Genomic DNA, 17,833 nt, shown 5'->3' with positions numbered 1-17,833 from the left:
CAAAACACTCATACATATTAAAATGAAAAAACAAAACAAAACTTTTAAGGAGTAATTAAACACCATAACTAAAACTCAAGTTGGAAGCAAATGGGGAGGAAAGAGTTTATTTGGCTTACACTTCTGTGTCATAGTCCCTCATTAAGTCAGGGCAAGAATGCAGGAGCTGATGCCGAGGCCATGGAGGGTGCTGCTTACTGACTTGCTCCTCATGGCTTGCACAGCCTGCTTTCTTATAGAACCCAGGACCAGCACCCCAGGGGTGGCTCCACCCACAGTGGGCTGAGCCTTCCCATCAATCAGTAATTAAGAAAATGCCTTACAGGCTTGACTATAACTGGGTCTTAAGGAGGCATTTTGTTAATTATGGGTCCCTTCTCTTTTTCGCTATGTCAGGTGGACATAAAACTAGCCAACATACTCAAAAAGAAATTGACTCATCTGAAACCTTAGGGAAATACTGCCTTCATTTACTACACCAAGTTATTAGTGGAACAGCTAAGAACAGGCTTATAGAATCTGATTTTATTATAGCTCTGTATCCTAAATAATAAAAGTATAATAATAGTATATAGTTTTATAGTACATTATCATAAACCATTTTTACTTCAAATGATTATCATCTTAGAATTATATCAAGGTTTTGGATATTGGATGTTATCCAATGTAATATTCCCTTTCTAGTATCCCTAGTGCTCTCTTTGTTTCTTTTGACACATTCATAGTTGGTCCCCCACCACCGTAGTCACCACCACCACCGCCCACCCACACACCATTTTTTCTTTGGTTGTTTTGAACAATTTTCCTTTTACCCTGAAGTATTTAAAAACTCTAACCAAAAATGGATTAGATATACTTAAACACCCAGTGGAAATTTTTTTAATTGTCTTTTTTTAAAGATTTATTTATTTTATGTACATAAGTGTTCAATCTGCATATGCACCTGCAAGCCAGAAGAGGGCATCAGATCCCATTACAGATGGTTGTGAGCCACATGTGGGTGCTGGGAATTGAACTCAGGACCTCTGGAAGAACAGTCAGTGCTGTTAACCACTGAGCTATCTCTCCAGCCCACCAGTAGAATTTAAGTGCTTTTTAAATTTTGTAAGAACCTCAAAATCATTTTTAATTTATGAAGAAAGATGAATTTGCCAGTTGTGTTTTATAGTACTTCTGCACTTGTGTGATGTAGATCCTGAACTCTATAACTGAAGATGTCCTCAGTCACATGGGTACTTTCCAAAGTGTTCTGGATCAGCGAGACTGGATAATGAACAGATTTAAAGAAGGTAACACAAAGCTCTGCCTCTCTGTGTTTAAGTGTTAGACAGAAAGAGAAAGGTTATTTTAATATGGATTCTCTAGTCACTACCAACTTAGGGGTTTTAAAGATAATCTGTCTTCCCTATTACAGTAATATGTTGTATGAATTTCACCTAGTTTAAAGGAGTCACACCTAATTGTCCTAACTCTGTATGGCCTTTTTACTTCAAAATAGTCTTACTTTTTGTTTTCCTCAGTGGTGTGAATTGTCTGTAACAGATTTGCATATCTTTGTGGCACATCTTTGTGTGATATTTTTATGTTGTTTAATATGTATATGTATATATGCATGGGGGCACTGTGAGTACACTGTAGCTGTCTTCAGACACACCAAAAGAATTCATCAGATCCCATTACAGATGGTTGTGAGCCACCATGTGGGTGCTGGGAATTGAACTCAGGACCTCTGGAAGAGCAGTCAGTGTTCCTAACCGCTGAGCCATCTCTCCAGCCCTTGTTGCTCATTTACAACGTACTTGGTTAGCACCTTACTATGACATGACCTATAATACTTATGTGCTAAAGATGTCACAAGCCTCACCGAAAATAATAACTGAATTCCTTTTTCTTCTAGATTCTTCTTTAGAACTCTTTCTTCTTATCCACAATTTGGATAGCCAGATGTTAAGAGGAGACAATAGCCAGCAAATTCTTGGACAGTTGTCATCCTTACGTAATGTGTATCTCATAGCATCTATCGACCACCTCAATGCTCCTCTCAGTAAGTTTCTCTGTCTGTCCTCTTTGAGAGACTTCCTTCCTTAAGTCTTACAGGGTTTCCTACTGTTTTTCAGAAAACTTTCAGTTTGCCAAAAAGGTGGTCTCAATTTAATTTAAAAAATAAGTATTGGAAATAAGAGGGCATCCTGTTTGCCTTTGCGTCACATGAGGAAGTGTTGGCCTGTGATTCTGGCTCCATACTACTATTCCTGCCGTCCCAATGATCATTTTATATATTTAAAGATGTTGTAATAATGATAAAACAGGAGCTTAAATTATTGAGTTTTAAAGATTCATTTGTTTATTTTATTTATATGTATTTTGCTTGTATGAGTTTATGTACACCAGAGGCCCGTGGGTATCAGATCCCTAGGAACTAAGATTATAGGTGGTTGTGAGCTCTCACATGTGCTGGGAAGTGAGCATGGGTCCTCTGCGAGGAGAAGCACTCACCCGAGCCATCTCTTTAGCCTCTTTACTTTACTAAGCTTTACTTCATATAAAGTGTGTAGACCAGGCCAGCCTTGAACTCATGCGTGCCACTTAAAAGAATTACTGATGGTGCTGTATTTAAGGCACAATTAAAGCTTCAGATGTTACCCAAGGTAGCTCATGCTTGTAACCCTGGTACTTGTAAGGCTGAGGCAAAAGGACCGTGGATATGAAGTTAACCTGGGCTACATAATGAGACCTTGTTGCAAAACCAAAAAAAGATTAAGATACTGATTGACAGAGGAAGCAGATTGTGAGTTACAGGTTTATGTAAGGAAGTGACAAAATGAAATGTTTGATGTTTTTTTTTTTTTCTTTTAATGCATGTAAGGTGTAAACCCAGAACTTTGTTTACTTGAAACATGTTCTTTGCCCCTGAGCTACATTTCCAGCCTTCGGGCACCTTCCCTTTAATGTTTCTTCATGCTTTGCTGTAGTGACATCTAATGTAACGTGACTGCATGACAATAATTTGTATTTCTTTGCTCTGATCATGTCTGTAGTGTGGGATCATGCAAAGCAGAGTCTGTACAATTGGCTGTGGTATGAAACCACTACATACAGTCCTTACACCGAAGAAACCTCCTATGAGAACTCCCTTTTGGTTAAACAGTCTGGATCTCTACCACTGAGTTCTCTGATTCATGTCTTACGAAGCCTTACACCCAATGCAAGGTAAGAATGAAAACTATAAGTAAAATAGTATATATAAAGAAATATATACCTATATACATATACACACTTAGGGTGCAGATGTAGCTCAGTGGTCAGGTGCTTTACTAGCATACTAAATGCTCTGAATTCAGTTCCCAGAACCACCACGAAAATAAGTAGTATGTATATTTAAGGACTGGGAGTGGAGACCAGTGGTAGAGCACTTGCTTCGAATGCATAAGGTCCTCAATTCAAGCCTAGCTCTTCAAAATACAAAACAAATGAGTTGAGGATAAACTGCTGAATTTATCAGTGGTACTGCTTTAGTTTTATCCTGTTGCTGTGATAAATACCACTTGGGGAAGAAAAGGATTTATTTGGCTTATACTTCCAGGCCACAGTCCACCATTGAGAGAAGTCAGGGAAAGAACTCAAGCAGGAACCCCAGGCAGGAATCATGGAGGTTGCTGCTTGCTGGCTTGCTCAGGCTCGTGCTTAGGCATCTCGTAGCCCAGCTCCACCTGCCTAAGGTTGGTGGCGCCCACAGTGGGCTTAGCCGTCCTCCATCAATTAACAAAGGCAGTTGCTCCCACAGATGTACCTGCAGAGCAGTGTGATCTGAGCGTTCCCTCAATTAGGAGTCCCTTCTCGGGTAACTCTGGGCCTTGTCCTCCAGCTGATACCAAACCTAAGTGGGACAGAAACAAAACTACCTGCTTTGCTGTAAAGGGTTTAAGAGAGATAATAAATACTGGTATACCAATACTGGATTATACAGTAGGCAAGGTATTCTGTATTAGCCTATGAAATTGACCAGTAAACTTAGGATGGTTTTTTTCTTATTAAATTGTTAGGGACTAGGAAGGCGGATCAGAGTTTTAAGTAGACCGTTGTTGGTCTTCAGTTCCCAGCACCCATATGGTGGCTCCCAGCCATTAGTAACCTCAGTTCCAGGGAAATCCAGCAGGCACACACATGCCTTTCTTGTTTGCATGCATGCAGGCAACCTTTATGTTTCTGAACAGAATGTCTGTTGTGAAGATAAGAAAACACAGAGCTTTTGTTGTATTTGAGTGAGTGCTCGGTGTTGGGCGCTTGCTGGACTACTCAGCAAGAAAACTCTTGCGTGGGTGGTGTGGTCAGACGCTCTGAGACACGGTCTCCAACTGTGTACTCTTCGCTGCCCTGCAGCCCATGTGTTGACCTGGCTTCCTGGAACAACCCAGATATTGCCTGCTTATGCTTGCTGAGTGCTGAGACTAAAGGCCTGTGCCGCCACACCCAGCACAGGACACAAGTCTAACTGTTCTCCAGCAGCCTGAGACCACACCGGTGTCACCAGACCTGCCTCGGATTTATGAGAGAGAGAGAGAGAGAGAGAGAGAGAGAGAGAGAGAGAGAGAGAGAGAGAGAGAGAGTGAGTGTGTGTGTGCGCGCGCGCGCGCGCGTATGTGTGTTGGTTCCTAGATAGAAAAGCTTTTTCAGTGAGGGTGTGGTTTTCTTAGAGAAAGGAACAAAAGGCAGTGACGCTGAGCTGAATGTTTGATGTTCTTAAATTTACTACACAGAATATTTATTGAGTCTGATTTGATTTTTTCTTTTTTGGTAGGGGGATTTTCAGGCTACTTATGAAGTACCAACTGGATAACCAGGACTGCCCTTCCTACATTGGTATCAACATGTGTGATATTTAATGTGACTTTCTGTCCCCCTGTGTTCCCTGGTGTAGAGTACCTTAGGAGCCTTGCATTTCTCACAGCAGAGATGGGTGGCTGCTTTGGGGAGGGGGAGGGGGGTCTGTCCAAACCTATAGCCAGCCTCCATCATCTCAGCACCTCTATAGATGCTGCTCCACAGATGATGTGCTAATGGGAATTGGAGCACAGACTCACGTTTGGAATGCCATACACTACTAGAACTATGCGTGTGTATCTGGCAATTTCATAGTTTCCATATATGAGGCAACTTATTTGTTACCCCCTTGGCAAAAATGTGTTAATGTGTACGAAATATTAGGATCTCATTTTTTAAGTTACCTTCCTTAAAAGTCAATTTGTATGGACCTCATGTGGGTTCTGAACAACTAGAGCAGGGGCTGTCCCAAAAGCTGTTGCCTGTACGTGGGGGTATGTTCTTGTAGCTGGGCTGCCATGTCTATCCTCGTGGGAGAGGAAGCACCTAGTTTCACAAGAACTTGAAGTTCCAGGGTTGGGAGGTACCCAGGGGGCCCCCACCAGCTCAGAGGAGAAGGGGAGAGGGAATGGTGGAAAGATTGTGGGAGGGGGTGACCAGGAAGGGGGCAGTGATATAAAGTAAGTAAGTGAAAAAAAAGTAAAATGAAAAAAGAGAATCAATTTGTACTGCTTAAAACTGCGCACAAGGCTGCATGATATTTAGTTCAAGGCCAGGCTGGCCTTCAGAGCAAGTTCTAGGACAGCCGAGGTTACACAGAGAGACCCTGTCTTGAAAAACTAAAGGGGGAAAAATACTGATTTTGTTTGTCATAGTGGTCCAGACCTTTTGTCTCAGCCCTCAGGAAACAGAGGCAGGTGGATCTCTGTGAGTTCCAGGCCAGCCTGGTCTACATGATGAGTGTCAGTCTGGACGAGCTACATAGTGAGACCCTGTCTAAAAAAATAAAACAGGGAAGGAAAAAAAAGAAAGAAAAGAAAATGGGAAAAAGCAAAACTCAAGCAAACATAATACTGATTAACGTGTATCTTTTTATCTGTCCAGGACTTTCTTTTCAAGATTTTTACCAGCAGTGTCGGGAAGCATTCCTTGTTAACAGTGATCTCACACTCCGAGCCCAGTTAACTGAATTTAGGGACCACAAACTTATAAGAACGAAGAAGGTAAGACTGCTCTTGGGGCCTTGGGTCTGAGGGTTAGTGTTTCTTGTGTACTAAAGACAAGGGCAAGTGAAACAGCCAGAAAAGAAAGAAACAACAATGTCGCCGAAACCAAGGGATGAGAGGATGATGGTACTTTGTGGTGTTGGCCAGGAAGCCTTAGACTGAAGGCATCTGCCGTTTGAATATGGGATGAGGTGGCAGTGAGCACGTGGCCTGTTGTGCAGTAGATGGCCTGCTTGGATAAAAAGGGGAGACATATTAGGGACAACTAGAAGGATGAGGTGGAACGGGAATGATTCTAATAAATTATTTCTAACTATCTTATGTGCATGCATGTTTTATATGTATCTGCACCATGTACATATGTATGTATGCCTAGTGCCTGTAGAAACTAGAAGTTGGATCCCCTGGAGCTGGAGTTAGAGATGGTTGTGAGCTGCCGTGTGGGTGCTGGGAATCAAACGCAGAGCCTCTGGGAGAGCGATCATACTGCTGAGCCGTCTCTCCACGCTTTGAAGCTACGAGGATGCCACATGGGGTGGAAGCTGGGTATGGTGTGGCACATTTTAATCCCTGCAGTAGGGAGGAAGAGGCAGGCAGATCCTCATGAGTTCCAGGCCAGCTAAGGCTACATATTGAGACCCTGTCTCAAAACACAACAAAAGCCAGTCAGATAAAACTTGTAATGGGGGAAGTTGAACAGAAAATCCCCTGTCAGGCTGGGAAAGGAAAGGGATGAAGGATCTAGCAGCTGCGTCCAGCTACATGTAGCCTGGAGATAATGATGAATCTGGTCCAAGCTGTAAATTTACTGAACGAGGAAATTTTGAGAGGCTTTCATGACTTTTGTTTGTAACTCAGTTGCATGGTTCTCAAGTGTGAACTCTATAGATGACAATGTTGGGTTAGCTATGCTTGAAAGAGAGCACAGTGAAGAAAACCATCACCTCCTGCCCTGCAGACTTTCCTGTTATAAAGTGCTCGGCAGATCTCAGTGTTTAAAGTCGACGTGTCATGTCCCCTTTGCCTTAATTTTCTACTTGGGTATCTGAATGCTTGTTTAAATATTAAAAATATTACGTAAAAGTAAAATCCAGCTGGGCAGTGGTGCCACATGCCTTTGATCCCAGCACTCGGGAAGCAAGAGGTGAAGATAGCCAGGGATACACAGAGAAAGCCTGTCCATAAAAACAAAATAAAATAAAATTTGTGTCACAGTGGTGGTATATGCCTTTAATCTCAGCCCTTGGGAGGCAGAGGCAAGTGATCATTGAATTTGAGGCCAGCCTGGATTACAGTGAGTTCTAGGACAGCCAGGGCCACACAGAGAAACCCTGTTTTGAAAAATCAAAATAAATGAATAAATATAAATTTAAAATCCCAGGATTTTTTTGTTTGTTTAACCTGCAATAGGAGATCCAGATGGCTCCCTTACAAGGGGTTAACAGATGGAGTGTTCTTTTATCTTGTAGGGAACTGATGGTGTGGAGTATTTATTAATTCCTGTTGACAGCGGAACATTGGCCGATTTCTTGGAGAAGGAGGAGGAGGAGGAGTCGTAGACTGTCTCTTACCCTTGAACCTTATGTGGAAGCCTCGGTGTGCCCCAGCTGCTGCTCCTCTAGTAAGAATGCTGGTTTACATCCAACATTAGGTCATTCTCTCCAGCATACAAGATGTCCTGTGGAAGAGGCATATCATCAATTTGAACTTTGATTAGCCTGGCTGGTGTACAGTCTCGAATACTATGCAGTGGTTGTTGAGTTGGGAAAAAAAAATGTGCCTTTAATTTATTACCTCTCGGGAGACGTCTTGCTGGTTGAACAGTGCTCAGGGATCATTTGGAACTGGTTGTTTTGGATTATTTTATACTGGATGCTATCCCTGTTTTTGAGGGCAACACTCCAGAGCTGAATTGCTACAAGTGCACTTGCTTCAGATCGTCAGAGCACAGAGGTCAGAGTGCAGGGATCTCGCAGAACTGATAAGGAAGGAGGTGTTCCTTCTGTTCTTGCTGAAGCGATGATGAAAAGCATCGGTGGACTAGGATGACCCAGCTTTCTCCTGTGGACTTGGGCTACACCTCCTGAAGACCGTTGACACTATTCAGCTGAGTTTATGGGAGAAGTGTAAGGGATATATGTGTGTGTAGAGCATGTGTCCGATCTAGAAAGCATATTTAAAATAGTTGGTGTCTGTACCAGGACCTTGATTTTTATGAAACAAATGAGAAGCCAGGCTAAGAAATAAAATCCTAGCTTACATTTTCTCAATTGTTTTCAGGACAATAAAGAATAAAAACATTTCATCATCCTTGTACATTGACACTTTTGATTTTCTTAAATAGCTTGCAGGAATAGGTAGGTAGCACACACCTTTAATCCTAGCGCTCCGGAGTCAGAGGCAGGCAGATTGCTTCTCTCCTTTTAAAACAAAACATGAGCTCACATTTGTAATCTCAACATCAAGAGGTAGAGGCAGGAGGAAAACATGAGTTCAAGACCTGGACTAGTTAGTGAGTTCTAGACCAGCCTAAGCTGCGGTGACGTCCTGTTTCAATAAAGTAATTTAATAAATAATCACATTGGTAGCACGAGACCTGCTGGTCTGCTCGTTGCTTGTGTGGAGTGTGGTATGAGTGTGGGAGTCTGTGAAGAACGTCTTCTGCCTTCGGCCTTATTTGCTTGAGAGAACCAGAACTCCCTGTGGCCAGATGGGAGCCTCAGCCGCGCTTTCCTCCAGCAGCACTGACTACAGGCCCGTGGCCATGCGCAGCTTTGCATGAGGGCTGGGGACCAAACTCAGGTCTTCTCACCCACATCACAACACAGCTCCCCAACCCCATGCACTCGTAGTTTTGTCACCCATCTAGTGTAACTCCTACAGTATAAACATCTAGTCATATAATGTGACGTCTCAGCAGTTGCTTTTAGTTTTGTTAATAGATGTCGCTGTTAATAAATGAAAGACCAGTTTGCAGTCCCTTTGTAGTTGGCTGTTTTGAAGTGTCTGAAAAGGATTGAATGCATCATACAAATCTAATGGGTGCCTAGGCAGATCACTGTACACTCCCCGCTTCTCTGAGCAGCGCTGTCCCCTCATGCGTAGCAGTTATAACCTGACTTGAGCTATAACTGAAGCCTGATTTGTTTCAGGCTGGAGGTGTAATTTCACTGGGGGACTCTTTTGTTGTTGGTTTATTTTCAGGTTAGCATGCAACAGTAATGGGTTCCCTTATGGCATTTCCAAATAGATAGTATCATTGTACTGGTTCTCATCTGTTCCCCTCCCCAGTAGCCATGCTCCCCTCTGCTTTCTTAGCCTGTGCATCCCATCACCCTCCTTGATTCCCTTCTTCCTTAAAAATCTCTTCATCCTGTCTCATCCCTTTCTGGTTTTATGGCCTGCATGCCACCTATACACACACATACTCTAGGTTCTAAATAAGACATGCAGCGTGTGTCTGTATTTTTTTAAAGATGTATTTCATGTATATGAGTACACTGTAGCTGTGTGAGCCTGGCGTGTAGAGTGACTGCAGAAAATGCTGGGTAGTAACATAGGCATATTCTGAACACAACACCATTCATTAGGAGGAGTCTGCCCCTCAGTGGTAGAACACTTGTCTTCCTTTCACACAGCTGGAACACAGTCCAAGAATAGAGTCCTGTGGGGGGAATTCTGAGTGTGAGAAAACTAAAAAAAACAAGAGTTTCTTCAGAAACACACACTTGTTCTCGAAATGTGCTTTCCAGGTGGAGTGAGTGGATAGGAGTGAACTCACTTTGGATTACTCATCACAGCTGGCTATGCTACTGTTCACACACCTCTGTGGGAAATGTCTTTGCTACATGAGGCTTGTCCTTGTGATTATATTTTACTCAGAAGACTCTGAACCCTTAGCGTATAAAGTGTCTGATACTCTGAATAAACTTGGCTGTTGCATCAGTTCACCTCATTTTTTAGGCCCCACTCCCCAGTTCGTGCTGCCAACTAGAATGTAAACACAAGGTGTCCAGTTTGATTCCTGCACGTCCAAAAAAACAAAACAAAATTATAGGAAGATTTGTCTTTTCTCTTTTTTAAAGATTTACTTATTTATTTCATTTCATATATATATATATATATATATATATATATATATATATATATATATATATATAAGCACACTGTAGCTGTCTTCAGACTCACCAGAAGAGGGCATCAGATCTCATTACAGATGGCTGTGAGCCACCATGTGATTGCTGGGACTTGAACTCAGGACCTCTGGAAGAGCAGTCAGTGCTCTTAACCACTGAGCTATCTCTCCAGCCCCAAGATTTGTCTTTAATGTACTCTTTACAGTTTTACCGTCTGAGCTATGACATTTGTTGAGCCAGATTAGCAAACTGAAATGAGAAGTTCATTACAGTTCTGCAGAAGGGTGGTGTACCAACTCCTGCACAGTCCTGTTCAGTCCAGGCTTCTGTCATAATGTCCTTGCCTTCTAAACGACACGGAGAGGGTCCCTGTCTGTCTCAGACAGGATAATATTAATCTTATTCTCCAAGTGAACACCCAGCATTTCTTGAAGATCAGAAAGGAAGCCTCTTTCGGTGTTGCTGTGTTCACAAAGGATGACATTTATCCCTTTGGAAGCAGCATCCAGAACATCATGGTGGGACATTTCACCTACGAAAAAGGAAAGAGCAACAGCTTAGCTATCAGACTCAGAGCCTGAGCACCCTGACTCCTATAGCAGAAAGGCCGTGTTCATGCTGGATGAGTGAACAAAGTTCTGTTTCACTGGGCACAGAAACAGCATGTATGGTATGGTCAGATGTAGGTTGTCTGCTTGGTGTGCAAGATCTTGCTTGCGTTTGCTGTCAAGCACAGAAAAAAAGTTCCAACTCAACTGTACATACCACTTTAGGAAGCTCTATCATGTCCTTGCACAAAAGCAAAGATACAGGAATGGTACAGAAGACAGAGAAGGCACTGTGTTGGCCCATTGCGTGCGCGTGTGCACGCGTGTGTCTTTGGTGTATGTGCAGAGGTCAAAAGTGAGTTCTCTCCTCCCTTTCTGGGATCTGTAATTGAAGTCCAGTCATCACATGCAGGGAAGCATGTTTGCCCACTGACTCCAAAAAATGAATTCCATTTTCTGTTTCATCCATACTTTAGTTTATGGCCTGGAGATCATGCCAGACAGGATTTGAATGTGCCAGCATTTCTACTATAACCTGTTATATGAGTCCACATGTAGAATTTTCCTAATGTTTGTATTACTCAGAACAGTTTTGTAACATTTTAGACATAAATAATATTTTCTTTGACTGATACAAAATGCTACCAAGGATGGCCGCATATACCTGTACTTGTAGAATTTGGGACACTAAGGCAAGAGGATCAAGAGCCCAGGGCCTGCCTCAGCTAAATAAGGGAAATGGAAGCTACCTTGGGTTATAGGAGACCCTGTCACAAATAAGCAACCAAACAGAGAAGTGCCTTGCTAGGAAGTTATTGTGTCTGGGTTGTGCACACACCTTTAACCCCAACACTCATAGGGAGAGGCAGGGGAATCCTGAGTTTGAGGCTAGACTGGTCTACAGAATGAATTCCAGAACAGCCAAGGCTACACAGGAAGACCCTGTCTCAAAAAACAAGAAAAAAAGTTAATGTGAGAAAATATAGGGAAAACTCAAATATGTTTTGGATTTTTAAAAGCACCACTTGTGAATTTGATAATTTGAGAACAAAAACACTGGGGAAGAGGAGATGGATATAATCAAAACATGAAACTCTCAAAGAACATGTCGGTGCCTGTGTGTGTGTCATGTACAATTTGGTTTGTTCATAAAAAGTTAAACTTTGACCAGTGTTACTGACATAAAGCCATTACAAATAACTTTTAAAAAATATTTGGGGGCTGGGGATTTAGCTCAGTGGTAGAGCGCTTACCTAGGAAGCGCAAGGCCCTGGGTTCGGTCCCCAGCTCCGAAAAAAAAAAAAAAAAATATTTGTTGTTGTTTTGTTTTTTCAAAACAGGGTTTCTTTGTGTAGCTCTGGCTGTCCTGAGAACCACTCTATAGAATAAGCTAACTTCAAATTCAGAGCTCCACCTGCCTCCCAAGTCATAGAATTTAAGTCGCTCACCATTTATACATTATTTTAAACTGTATAAATAGGAAAAAAAATGTGTTGGGAAAGTGAGCTATTTTCAACTCTAGACAATTGTATCAGTTCATTGTTGGGAACAGTTTGTATTCGAGCACCCTTTAAAAATACCTTAACAGGCTGGAGAGATGGCTCAGAGGTTAAGAGCACTGACTGTTCTTTCAGAGGTCCCAAGTTCAAATCCCAGCAACCACATGGTGGCTCACAACCGTCTGTAATGGGATCTGATGCCCTCTTGTGGTGTGTACAGCTACAGTGTACTTAAATATAATAAATAAATCTTAAAATGTAACGCTTTGCAATTGCTTGAATTTACCTTCTGCACATATTATAGCTTTTCAGAACTAGTTTGTTCATAACTGTATGTGTCTGTAAGTTTGAGAGTGCACACCATGAGTGTATGAGTGCCCACAGAGGGCAGAAGAGGGTTGGACAACTCTAATGAAGCTCACAGATCATCAGGACGAGAAGAAGAGAGGAACTGGTAGGGAGGGAAAGGAGAGGATCCACTGAGAGTGACAGGGTGGCCATGCCCATACATACATGGAAGGGTCAGAGAAACCTAAAATAAGACAGTGCTAGAAAATAAAACAGATCCAAGAGAAGCAGTGAGGGAAACAGGGTTGACTCTCCACCCCAGCCTGCTCCTCCAGGTCCCTCCCTCCCTCTGTGCTACCCTAAGCAGCAGAGGTGGACAAGCAGGTGCACCTCAAATTTTTGGCCCTATCTCTGAACAGTAACCAGGTCAAATGCTGTCTGTCCCTATGCACTTAAGGGGTTTCCCATGGGATTGCTTCACTACCCATGATGCTTACTCTGGCTGTGCTGTCTGTGAGCCACCCAACACTTCTTTAGTTAAACTTCCTCTTTGTCTGCTTGGTTTAAGGATATAGTCATGACAAATCCAAAGCCTTCTATATGTATGAAAAGGACTATGTACATACACACAGGCATGCATTTATTCTGGAACCATTTGGCCATAAGTGCTGCTGACGGCTGACACGTCCCTCAGTGGCTCTTTGTATAAAATAACTCAGAACTACGACAGTCCCTCATGCCAACACAGGAAATCAGTACACTTCTAATTTTTTCTCCACCTTATTATTTTTAGACAAGGTCTTTTGTTGAACGTGGAGCTCAGCAAGTCCTCTAGACTGGGTGACAGTGAGCCCACAGCTCTCCTATTTGTTCCCTAGCACTGGGACTACAGGCATGGCCTGCTGCACATGGGCCCTGGAGCAAACTGGGGCCCTCATGCATGCATGAGCACTGCACCAACTGGGCATTCCCAAGCCTCAAAACATTTTTTCAATAAAAATTAACCAGGGCTAAGCTGGGTACACACTGGCGCAGAAGGATGACAGCTTTGAGGTTGGCCTAGCCTTCACTCTAAGACTTAATTTCAACAAACAAGAGAAAGACATGGTGGCACAAGCCTTTAATCCCAGCACTTGAGGCAAAAGCAGGTGAGTCTATTTATTTTCAGGTTAACCTGGTCTACACAAGTTCTAGTGAAAGGTAAAAGTTTTAAAGTTGCCCCCCTAGACACAAAGTTTAGAGCAGAAGAAAAGAAAACAGGTTAGGCCCCAGAATTGTATGTTCCAAGAAGCCTCTCCTAGGGCTATAGAATGGGTAATTACACTGGCCAGCTCAACAGCTTTCTCCCAGAAACTAGCTAACCTCAAATCTTAGAGAACAATCTTGAGAAGCAGGAAACAACTTCTCCTAGGAACTAGCGGACCATGAAGTTAAACAGTCTGAGAAGTAGGAGACAGCTTCTCCTCGGAAACAATCTTGGGGGACAGAGTTCTTCCTTGTGATTTTTCACTGTTATTCTATGACGCCATCCCTGCCCCCTCGGGTTGTGGTTTCTCCCTTTAAATACCTCTTCTCCCAGCCTCTCGGGGTCGAACTCCACTGCCCCTGCGTGGGATACGAGTCTCGACCCCAGTGCACTGGTTGCTATCGATAAACCTCATGTGATTACATCAAGGACGGTCTAGTGTGAGTTCTTGGGGGGTCGAGTCATCCCGAGACTTGAGTGAGGGTCTCCCCGCTCCGGGGGTCTTTCACTAGGTCAGTCAGGGCTACTTTGTGAGACCCTGTCTCAAAACACAAACTAAATAAATAAAGTTAAGCAATCAGTGTCTTTTAGATTATGTCCTCAGACAGAGTGGAAGCCTAGGGGCCAGAAATCAATCGAGGTGCGGTTCGTGCACCAGAAATGCACAGTGGAGTCAGTACAAAGAAACAGGCTCAAGAGAGTTAGAGAATAGGGTTTGGTTTTGTTTGTTTTGTTTTGAACTTATCACTGAAAGTACAAAAAGAGGCCACAACCAAAGGCACTGTAAGTGTGGAGAGCTCTCAGGCATAGGCTGCATGAGGAGTCCATGGTGAATGGCTAGTCCATCATATTGACACTGGGAACTTAAATTTGGGGTTGGCATGGTAGCACAAGTCCATCATCTTAGCCACTGGAAACAGGCAAAAGAATTACAGCTGTTGTAAGTTCAAGACCAGACTAGTTAACACACGGCTGTGTAAGGCCAGTAAGGTACACAGGCCACGTCAAGCCAGAAACAGTCAGGTATGGCGGTGCACACCTTTAGTCTCAGCACGCAGGAGCGGGAGATCTCTATGAGTTCAGGGTCAGCTTGGTCTATAAGATGAGCTCCAGGCCAGCAAAGACCACTCTGGGACCCTGCTGTTGTGGACTGCCCTGGAGCTGTTTGTGTTTTTGATGCTAATTCTGCTTCCCCAAGAAGGGCTGCCTAGTCAAGTACTCAGTACTCAGGTGACTTCATCAGAACCTCCCCATGTTAACTTGTAAAATAAAGGCGAGAGCCATCGATTGGGCAGGGGAAGGGAAGGTGGAGCTGAAGGGTGGGGGAGAGAGAAGAGAGGGGGCTGATGAGGAAGAGGAGGAGGAAGATGGAACTGAAGCACAAGGCCTGGAAAAACCACAAGTTATAGGGGATCTCCTAGCTGGGGACAGGGTAGTGCAGTGGTGCATCTGCCCAGTCGAGGTGGGCATCTTGTATTCTATTAACTGAGTTGTGTTTTGTCTGCGTGGGCTTATCTGGGTTGGAGAGGCTACTGCCACACCCTGCCTCAAAGGTTTGGTGCTGGCGAGGAGCCTCCGTGATTAAGGGTTCCTGTCCTCAAGCAGACAACACAAGACCAATCCCAGGAACCCACATGATGAGAACCAATTCCTAAAAGTTGCCTTCTGAGTTCCACATGTGTACTGTGGCACATACAATAAAAATAAACACCAAAACACAACCAGTAAAAACTAATTTGGGGATCATCAGAGGCACAATGCAGTACTTTGGGTAGAATATAAGGGAAGGTTTCAAAAAAGATTTCAGAGCTTGACCTGCCTTTTGGGCCAAAAGGGACCTCTCTCCACCCCAGACTGCAAGGGAGAAAGCAGTCCACTTGCTGACATGAAATCCGAGAAGAAAAGTGGCTAATACCCACCGAAATCAGCTTGGGGCAAACAGATTGTCAAGTGATTTCTTCCCTCTACAGACAACGCAGTTTGCCTTCGATTGGATATGATTCCTGTTCAGTTCAAGTTCAAAACATATTAGCGGCTGGTGGCATAGTTCAGGAGCACAGTGGTTTTTGGGTTTTTGTTTTTTTGCATGCAGGAGGCTCTGGGTTCAAGGCCCTGCACTGCAAACGAACAAAAGGGAGGAAGCTGTTGATTGGACTTCAGCTATGCCACACAGCCCTGAGATCTGCTAGTTCTGAATGTCTAAGTAGAGAGGGAGGTGTTGATTCCCTGATTGGTCCTTGACTGTGTCAATAAAAAAGGCGGAAGCTGGGGTTGGGGATTTAGCTCAGTGGTAGAGCGTTTGCCTAGCAAGCGCAAGGCCCTGGGTTCGGTCCCCAGCTCTGAATAAAAAGAGAAAAAAAAAGGCGGAAGCTGATTGCTGTGTGAAGGGATAAAGGTAGGACTTCCAGGTCCCAGGAGGAGGAAAAGGGATGCAGAGAACGGGGAATTCGGACCAGGCTTTGGAAGGATGAGGAAGATACAGTCATGTAGGTCTTGGGTCACCTAGAGTTTGTAGTTTGTAGCCTCCACAGCAAAGTGGGGGAAGGGGCGGCGGCAAGGAGGATAGAGGGAGCTAGCTGATAAGATTAGGGCAGGAAATTCTTCGCCCAGCCATTGAGTTATCCGGCTAGTTTTAAAATAATAAAACTGTCTAGTGTTTTCCATCCGTGGCGCTAAGGTGGGCAGAGGAGAAAGGGGGCAGCTGAGGCGGTTGTTGGTGGTTTGGCAAAGCTGAGAGTGACTGGGGAGCGATTGCAGCTCCCTGGAAAAACAGTCAGCTGGCCACTGGCAGAGCTGAGTGAGACTGGTGGCGCTGATCTTGGAGCCTAGGCAGAGCTCCCAAGAAGGCGGAAGCCTATTTATTAAAATTACACGCAACAGTAGGGTAAGGTTGAGGAAGAGATCCAGAAATAGTCCTACCTGTGAGGTAAAGGTCGGCCTCTACTCCTTGTAGAACGCTGCCCCCAGAACCAGCACACAGGGCCACAACTTTGACTGGAGACTCTTCAAGACAAAAGTACCAACAGGTGTTAAAGAGATACTACAACGCCTTTCAGTTTAACACTACGACTTGTACTACAATTCCAACTCTAAATGCAGACTGACTAGCCCAATGTAATGAATTATGCAGTCTTTGATTTTAAATTGGGTGTGGTTGGTGGCACACACCTTTGAACCCAGCAATTGGGAGGCAGAGGAATGTAGAGTTCTGTGAGTTCAAGGCAAGCCTGGTCTGCATAGTTTTGGGACAGCCAGGGCTTACACTGTGAGACCCTGTCCCAAAAAATAAATGCAAAGCAACAGCAAAGCCCAAGTCAGGTATGGCGATGGTGCCTGTAATCCCAGATCTGTAAGGATAGCCCTAAGTTCAGGGCCAGCTCTCAAGTCTTAAAATTTGAACTTGGACAGAATTAGTGATCCTTCCTGCCCCCACTCCCCAAGTGTGTGCCAGCATGCCTGGCTCCAAAAAGAATTTTAAAAAAATCTATGCAAATGACCGATGTTTGATACCAAAAGGGAACACAAGACAAGGGCAGTGTTCCTTCTAATGCAGCTGCACAAACCCATAAGCCCCCGGGTAATAGCAAAGTGGCAGCTCTGGGCTTTGCCTCAGTGCTAATAACAAACCTTGGCTGGGTCTGCAGTGACAAGGGGGCCAAGGGACTAAAAACAGCTGGAGAAAGAGCAACGCAGAGCAGGTGGATGGTCACGTTAAAAGCACTTGCTGCTGTTCCAGAGGGCTCAAGATTGGTTCCCAGCATCCGTGTCGTGGCTCACCACCCCCTATAATTCAGGGGGTCTGACAACACACACAGAGATCAACCTGCTTCAGCCAGGTGCTGTAAGTAAAAAGGTTTGCATCACCACAATCCAGCCCAGTCTAGACTTTTGACCTTGTGATTTTAAACCCTCCATTCCCTCTGCAACAATGACCAGTTTAGGATCAGCAGGCTTCCAACGCTGACTGGAGATGGAACACAGAATGGCTAAGAAAAAGAGATTTTCTCATTTAGGCTAGGGAGACGTAGTCCAGCCAACCCTGGTTGACATAGTAAACCAATTATCTCCC

The 17,833-nt window shown here is 43.9% G+C and overlaps 2 protein-coding genes across 17 annotated transcripts in view; one reads left to right on the top strand and one right to left on the bottom strand.

The window, feature by feature from the left end:
- The window catches only part of Orc2 (origin recognition complex, subunit 2), a 36,452-nt gene extending 28,089 nt beyond the window's left edge, over positions 1 to 8,363 (top strand). For 6 of the 7 annotated variants that reach the window (XM_006244956.5, XM_017596360.3, XM_063266944.1 and 3 more), the window contains 6 exons: positions 1,193 to 1,289; positions 1,898 to 2,044; positions 3,039 to 3,210; positions 4,799 to 4,860; positions 5,926 to 6,044; positions 7,517 to 8,363. In XM_006244956.5, coding sequence (XP_006245018.1) covers positions 1,193 to 1,289; positions 1,898 to 2,044; positions 3,039 to 3,210; positions 4,799 to 4,860; positions 5,926 to 6,044; positions 7,517 to 7,606 — 687 coding nt within the window. In that variant the 3' untranslated portion in view covers positions 7,607 to 8,363. The remainder of the gene's footprint in view (positions 1 to 1,192; positions 1,290 to 1,897; positions 2,045 to 3,038; positions 3,211 to 4,798; positions 4,861 to 5,925; positions 6,045 to 7,516) is intronic. The other variant, NM_001012003.1, reaches the window with a different exon arrangement.
- Positions 8,364 to 10,109: 1,746 nt separating this feature from the next.
- The window catches only part of Nif3l1 (NGG1 interacting factor 3 like 1), a 20,065-nt gene continuing 12,341 nt past the window's right edge, over positions 10,110 to 17,833 (bottom strand). For 7 of the 10 annotated variants that reach the window (XM_006244958.4, XM_006244962.5, XM_006244960.5 and 4 more), the window contains 2 exons: positions 16,684 to 16,767; positions 10,110 to 10,715 (listed from right to left, as the gene is read on the bottom strand). In XM_006244958.4, coding sequence (XP_006245020.1) covers positions 10,531 to 10,715; positions 16,684 to 16,767 — 269 coding nt within the window. In that variant the 3' untranslated portion in view covers positions 10,110 to 10,530. Of the gene's footprint in view, positions 10,716 to 11,532; positions 15,882 to 16,683; positions 16,768 to 17,833 lie in introns of those variants that run through there. The other 3 variants (XM_063266946.1, XM_063266945.1, XM_006244963.5) reach the window with 2 other exon arrangements.

This window comes from Rattus norvegicus, chromosome 9 (assembly GCF_036323735.1).
Source record: "Rattus norvegicus strain BN/NHsdMcwi chromosome 9, GRCr8, whole genome shotgun sequence".
Lineage (NCBI taxonomy): Eukaryota > Metazoa > Chordata > Mammalia > Rodentia > Muridae > Rattus > Rattus norvegicus.
Note: the sequence above shows the minus strand (reverse complement) of the source record. Positions and strands in the feature narration are given on the sequence as shown.